The sequence below is a fragment of the Thunnus thynnus genome, chromosome 19, assembly GCF_963924715.1.
Source record: "Thunnus thynnus chromosome 19, fThuThy2.1, whole genome shotgun sequence".
Taxonomy (NCBI): Eukaryota; Metazoa; Chordata; class Actinopteri; order Scombriformes; family Scombridae; genus Thunnus; species Thunnus thynnus.
This window is the reverse complement of record NC_089535.1, coordinates 679,710-687,200: the sequence shown is the minus strand read 5'-3', so window position 1 is coordinate 687,200 and position 7,491 is coordinate 679,710. Positions and strand designations below refer to the sequence as shown.

Genomic DNA, 7,491 nt, shown 5'->3' with positions numbered 1-7,491 from the left:
GATGTCCAGCTGCAGCTCGTCCTGCTGCTCTCTGGCCACGCGCTTCATCTTCAGCCGCAAACCCTGATCCAGCTGCCGGCGCCTCGTCTGCTGAGCCTGACGCTGCTGCTGCTGCTCCCGCTGCTCCTGCAGCTGCTGCATCTCCTGCTGCTGCAGCTGCAGCCAGACAGAGAGAGAGAGACGGAGAGAGAGAAAGAGAGAGAGACAGAGAGAGAGAGAGACGGAGAGAGAGAGAGAGAGAGAGAGAGATGAATAATTAATGCTGATATCTAAACTACTCAGTTTAAATCGTGTCTGAATTTGTGAGGTTTGAAATGTTCTAGTGACGCAAAGACAAAAGATTTAGTTCAGATATAAAACGCAACTAACGATTTATTTTCATTATCAATGAATCTGTTCATTATTTCCTCATCTATCTGTAAAATGTCAGGTAGAAAAATTTGGACATTTTTCTTCTTAAAAAATTAATCAGAAAGAATAATTGGTTGTCAAACTAGTTGGTGATTAATTTAATATTTGGCAACTAATCAATTAATCAACTCATCGTTGCACCTTTAATAAAATTCAACTGTCTTCAGTTTCATCTCATCTGAGCTGTTTTGTTTAAGGATGTAACTCGAGGATCTTATTGATCCTCAGCAGCCCAGATGTTCACGTCTGAATTTAACCGACTCAGTTTGAACAAATTGATTTTTTGACTTGAATTTTTAGATCCATAAAACACTGAATTTGGTTCAGACTGAAATATCTGAAACTACTATGAGATGGATTAATTTAGCTTCAGACGTTCATGTTCCCCTCAGGAGGAATAACTTTAATCCAGCGCCATCATCTGGTCAAAGATTTAACTTGTTCAATACTTTGATTTACGACCAAACAGCTGAAACACTAATGAATCTGTTTAGTGTTAATTAGCAAACATTAACACTCAGATGGATTTGAAACGAGTCCTCCAGTCATTCAGTGTGTCTCTTCCTTGAAGTCGGTGGATCTGTGGTCAAAATCCGAGCAGCAGAGGAAGAGATAATGACATCACTGTGGTGACATCACTATGACATCATCGTTACACAAGAGAAGACTGAACAGGACCAAGAAACTGATCATAATGTGTAAAATCAGTGAAGTGACACACAAATGATTTGATTTGTGAAAGAAAATTGAATAGTAGGTTATCATTTTATCAATCTTTTGTATAGATGTTACAAATGTTTTCAAACTAAGGAGTCAATGTTTGTTATCAACTGAATGTGATGTCATCGTCATTTTGGGGACACATGTTGGTGAAGAAATCCTGCTCCTAGTCTAGTTGAACTCTTGAACCTGTTTCTATCTGAGGGTTGCTTGCTGACCTCTGGGGTTAACTAGAGATATCTTTGTCTTAAGCCTGCTGTTTTAGAGACCATGCTTGTTTGTAAGAAGGTGTAACGGTTTGTGGAAGTGTCCATTTAGGGACCAGACTGTTTTTAGCTTTGCTTCTGGAGACGTATAAAGCTGTCTAGTTTGAGTTCACAATCTTTAGAGAAAGGACCAGCTGAACAACATGTTTTCTCTCCAAAAATACAAGATGACTGTATTTTTGTTTGTGTTTGGACATTTGTATAATTGTTACTGATGATGTGATGGATTGTACAGTGTTTACAACTGCTTCAATAAGTAACAATGTTTAATGCTTTCTTTATGTCTCCGTGTGCCTTCTTTCTCGAGAGAAAATTTCCACAACAGATTCAAACAGTTTGATCTTATGACTCAACTTGAATTTTTCAATCTAAAAATGAAAAACTGAACGTGAAAAACTTTTCTGTCTGCCCTGAAAACAGAAATGATGAATGATGTTAATTCAGACCGATGGCTTTGAATATTTTGTGGTATTTAAATGTCTCAGTTGTCTATAAGTGTATATTGTATATTGTAAAAGTGTATATATATATATATATATATTGATATATATTGATCGGTGCAGACCATCAGCTGGGCCTCCTCCTCTCTCAGCTGTCTCTCCTGCTGTTTCTGCCTCTCGGCTGCGTCTCTCTGAGCGTTCAGGGCGTCCAGCTGCTCGGCGTCTCTCTGCTGCCGCCTCTGCACTCGCTGCCTCTCTCGCTCCTCCTTGGCTCGTCGGTCGGCTTCCCACAGCTCATCGAACAGCTTCTCCTCCTGCTGCTGCTGCTGCCGCTGCTCCTCCCTGCTCCGCACCTGGGCGGCTCGCTCCTCACACACCTGCCACTCCCTTTGTTTGTTCTGGACGCTCCGCAGCTCCTCACACTGCTCTCTGAAAACAGTACAACTTTATTACATTACACTTCTACAAAGTGCTACTTTGTCAGCCAGTGAGGCTGCTTCCGGCCTCTGGATACCCTCTAAGAGACGGACCTTTAATGCTCCCGAACACCAAACCTGTTTCTCTCTCTCTGTGCAAAGGAACGCTCTCTTTTTGGTTTAATTGGTACTGTTGGAGTCTGGCTGCTTGCAGAATCAAACCACTCTATAACCTCCACTAGAGGGCAGGCAGAGTTACAGTACTTTGACCCTACAGAGCCTGAATAACAACAGAAGGGCTGCAGGCAGCTCAGTATGGCTGAGAGTGATACAGCTCAGTGATATCACCTCATATCAGATATTCACTTCATCATTAGTAAACGTCTAAAATCTTAGTTAATACACCTGGATTCTGAGTGCAGGACTTTTACTTGTAACAGAATATTTTTAAATTGTAGTATTTCTACTTTTACTGAGGGATCTGAGTACCTTTCCTACTTCTGCATGTAAACATAAAAATAGAAACCTCGTCTACCTGAACAGTATCTACCTGAACAGTATCTACCTGAACAGTGTCTACCTGAACAGTGTCGTCTACCTGAACAGTATCTACCTGAACAGTGTCTACCTGAACAGTGTCTACCTGAACAGTGTCTACCTGAACAGTGTCTACCTGAACAGTGTCGTCTACCTGAACAGTGTCTACCTGAACAGTGTCTACCTGAACAGTGTCTACCTGAACAGTGTCTACCTGAACAGTGTCGTCTACCTGAACAGTGTCTACCTGAACAGTGTCTACCTGAACAGTATCATCTACCTGAACAGTGTTGTCTACCTGAACAGTGTCTACCTGAACAGTATCGTCTACCTGAACAGTATCTACCTGAACAGTGTCTACCTGAACAGTATCGTCTACCTGAACAGTATCATCTACCTGAACAGTGTTGTCTACCTGAACAGTGTCTACCTGAACAGTATCGTCTACCTGAACAGTATCGTCTACCTGAACAGTGTCGTCTACCTGAACAGTGTTGTCTACCTGAACAGTGTCTACCTGAACAGTATCGTCTACCTGAACAGTGTCGTCTACCTGAACAGTGTCTACCTGAACAGTGTCTACCTGAACAGCTGCTCCAGCTTCTCTGACACCACCTGCTGTCTTTCAATCTCTCGTCTTTCTCTCAGAGTTTTGGCTCTTTCTCTCATCTTCGCTTGTCTCTCCACTGAAGTCTCCTTCTTCTCCTCCATCTCCTGCAGCAGCTGCTGCTCCTCGGCCTCCAGCACAACACGAAGCCTGAGGAGGACAACAGGTGAGGACAACAGGTGAGGACAACAGGTGAGGACATGACAGGTGAACACATCAAATACCTGCAAATTACCTGAAAATACGTTTTTGTTGTTGTTATCAGTACTCCAGTGTTGTGTTGTGTACTTGTTTAGTGCCTGATATACTGTGTACTATGTTAGGTTAAAAAAACAATGAATCCACATGTAGTGAGTGTGGGTGTCCAAAGACGGACCTGTCCCTCCTCTCCTCCATGCTGAGCTTGTGTTGGGTCATGGCGGCTCTGATGTGTCTGTCGATGGTTCCTCTCAGGAACAGTCGGTCTGAACTCTGCAGCCACGAGTTCTTGATGTCGCAGGTCTGCTGGTTCCTGCAGAACTCCAAGACTTTGTCTCGGGCCGAGTCCTGTTTCTGTCTCTCCAGGATTTGATGGTCTGCAGGCCTCGACGACGGGAACTTTGCTCTCTGTTTGACACAAATACACATTTACATCCAGTGCTGGAAAGTAACTACGTACTTTATTCAAGTACTGCAAATAAGTACAATTTTGAGGTACTTGTACTTTACATGCTGCTCTAACACTGATGCTTCACTATTAATAATCTAATGATGTCATATATAATAATATATCAGTCAGAGGGACCAAACCACTACTTTTACTGCAATACTTTAACTACATCAAGCTCATAATACTTATGTACTTTTACTGCAATACTTTAACTACATCAAGCTCATAATACTTATGTACTTTTACTGCAATACTTTAACTACATCAAGCTCATAATACTTATGTACTTTTACTGCAATACTTTAACTACATCAAGCTCATAATACTTATGTACTTTTACTGCAATACTTTAACTACATCAAGCTCATAATATTTATGTACTTTTACTGTAGTAGGATTTTTCATGCAGGACTTTTACTTGTACTGGAGTATTTTTGCATTGCTCTATGGGTACTTTTACTGTAGTATAGTATCTGAGTACTTCTTCCACCTCTGTTGATTATAAATGTAAAATTGTAGATTTAAAAATAAAAAATCTCTGTAATTAATTAAGTTTAAATCTGAGACCTTGTCTGGTTGTTTTTGCATCAAAGCTTAACTTCAACATTAAAGGTCACTTTATTGTCACTTAAGAAGAAATTAATGTTAATAAAATACATAAAACATGCAACACATTTTACTAAACAAATTATTAAACCTCAAACACAAGTTCACACAAATATATCGTAACATAAAACCTGGAGGATGTTTGTTCACAAACAACAAGGCAGGATAACTGTGGTATTAAAGATCCCTGAAATGTGTCTTAAATTAATCATAATCATTAAAAACACACAAGTAATTTAAATAAATAATGACTGAACTTCAGCTGACTCCTCTCCAGAGGTGGAAGAAGTACTCAGATACTTTACTGCAGTAAAAGTACTAATACAGCAACGTAAAAATACTCCATTACAAGTTAAAGTCCTGCATGAAAAATCCTAATACAGTAAAAGTACATAAGTATTATGAGCTTGATGTAGTTAAAGTATTGCAGTAAAAGTACATAAGTATTATGAGCTTGATGTAGTTAAAGTATTGCAGTAAAAGTACATAAGTATTATGAGCTTGATGTAGTTAAAGTATTGCAGTAAAAGTACATAAGTATTATGAGCTTGATGTAGTTCAAGTATTGCAGTAAAAGTACATAAGTATTATGAGCTTGATGTAGTTAAAGTATTGCAGTAAAAGTAGTGGTTTGGTCCCTCTGACTGATATATTATTATACAACATGTACACAGACACAAATGGAAATACTCAAGTAAAGTACAAGTACCTCAAAATTGTACTGAAGTACAGTATTTGAATAAATGTAATCAGTTAATTCCCATCGATCATATCAAGTATTACTACTGAGGATTAAGTTATTTTACTGAATGAATGATGATGATGAAATATAATATTTTAGTTCCGGTGTTTGATGACTCTGGTCTGTTAGTCAGACAGGTAGAAAGCAGATGAAGTGAATGAGTCTCACCACTCCCACTGAATGAGGCGTCGGTCCCGTCAACTCCCGACATGCTCTTCTGTCACTCAGCAGCATTTTCACATCGATCTGATCTTCAGCTTTATGTTTAACATCAGTTATTACAGCAGTTGAATCTCTCTCAGACAGAAGCTCAAAACATCACAAGCACTGAACATGAGAGCGTCCGGTCGCCATGGTAACAGTAAACACCGGGATGTTGCGGTGTAAACAGCGCCGCTGCTGGAGGCCCTTCAACAGTTTTTTCATCTTTTATAACTTTATTAATAAACCAGAGCAGGAGATGAACATTATACAGACTTTATTTGGCTGCAGAACAGAAACAATCTTTCATTAGTTTTGTCATCATTCAAATGTATGTTGGACAGATATGCAGAACTTTATAAATAGAGAAATGTAAACTAATGTGCTCTATTGATTATATGTTGTGTTCAGTGGGATGGAGAATAATATTACCTGCATTTTATCATCTGGTTACTGATTATTCTTATTAAACATCCACAAATCTAAATGTTCTGTTTCCAAACCTGCTTTATTAATTTATTGTTGAACCTTAATCAAAGATGTGAAAAACAAAAAGCTGAGAAGACTTTCAATATTTAAAAGAAAGGATTTACTTCCTCTGACTTGTATAAAGTTTTTATTTTTACTGTTGTTGTAAATACAGAAAGTTTTGAGAAACAGAGTTACATTAAACAGTTACATTTATGATAATAATGAAGAGAAACACACGGACTCATGTTTTATATGTGAAATCTGATATTTGACTCATAAAGTTGATGTGTTTATTGTGATGATGTGTGTCTGGGTTCAGTGTGACGTGATGATCTAGAAAGACTTCTGCTGGATTTACACATTAACGTCACGTCTGCTGCTGATCTAAACCAAGAATCTGATCGACTCATTAACACTTATCAAACCCACATTCGTCTCAACTACAAGGACTCATGATGGTTATCCTGATATTGTTTCATTATGTAGGTTGTTTGTTTAGTCCATAGTGGCTGAAAATGATTCTTTGGAGAATCGTTTGCTTGTATAATCTGTATAAATGTTTGTATAATTGAGTTTTTGGTTGTTAGACTGACGCCTCTGACTACAGTCGCTGCAGCTGTTGGTAATCAGATGATTGATACTCAGTGTGGGTGAAAAGTTAAAAGGGCTCAACGATGAAACTGAAGGACTGTTGACAGAGAGACTGATTGTAGAGATGTAAAGGGGTCGTGTAAGTGAAAGACATATAAGAGAGAGAAGGTTGAAATGTATATATGTGGTTTACAGTATACAGACTTACGATGGTGAAGGGTTTTTGTGAAAACTGGAAACTTTTGTGAAGATATAGAGACTTTATGTTGTATTACCTTGTGATGAAGGGCAGAATATTTAGGTTATAATGGTAACAACAGCTTTAAGTTCAGAGCTTATATAAACTATTCTTTATTGGAGAAAAGGGAGATGTGTTGATATGTGCTGTTGTATACAGTTGACACCACAAGAGGACAGTCTAATGTAACAGGCCAGAGCCTGGAAACCACAGGTGGTTTAATGATGCAACTGCCAGGTAAAGTTCTTCTGACAAGAGCACTCAGTGTTTAAGCCTCATCAATACATGAAGCCTCTGAAGGAGCATGAAGGGAGGGGGGTATTTATTTGAGTGTTTAATTCAAATATCAACTATCTCTCTCCAGAATGACTGACTCTACCTTTAAAAGCTTTTAATATGAAGCAGCAGGAAATGTGTTCATCAGCTTCTCTCTGGTCTCCAGCACAGACATGAGTTTAGTCTTGCAACACCAAATCCTGCTTGGAGGTGAGGTTTGCTTTGGCCCAACTCCAGAGACGGTCCATCTCGGGCGCAATTCAGCACAACTTGACGCGTTTAAACTGTAAACTGTTAATAAAAAGTCAAATTAACACATC

The 7,491-nt window shown here is 39.0% G+C and overlaps 1 protein-coding gene across 1 annotated transcript in view; it reads right to left on the bottom strand.

Moving 5' to 3' along the window:
- Window positions 1-5,775, bottom strand: part of cfap53 (cilia and flagella associated protein 53) — a 10,442-nt gene extending 4,667 nt beyond the window's left edge. Inside the window, exons 1-5 of the mRNA XM_067574885.1 lie at window positions 5,563-5,775; window positions 3,774-4,003; window positions 3,374-3,547; window positions 1,963-2,266; window positions 1-156 (exon numbers count right to left, since the gene is read on the bottom strand). The exon at window positions 1-156 is cut by the window's left edge and continues 63 nt beyond it. Coding sequence (XP_067430986.1) covers window positions 1-156; window positions 1,963-2,266; window positions 3,374-3,547; window positions 3,774-4,003; window positions 5,563-5,628 — 930 coding nt within the window. The 5' untranslated portion in view covers window positions 5,629-5,775. The remainder of the gene's footprint in view (window positions 157-1,962; window positions 2,267-3,373; window positions 3,548-3,773; window positions 4,004-5,562) is intronic.
- Between the last annotated feature and the right edge of the window lie 1,716 nt (window positions 5,776-7,491).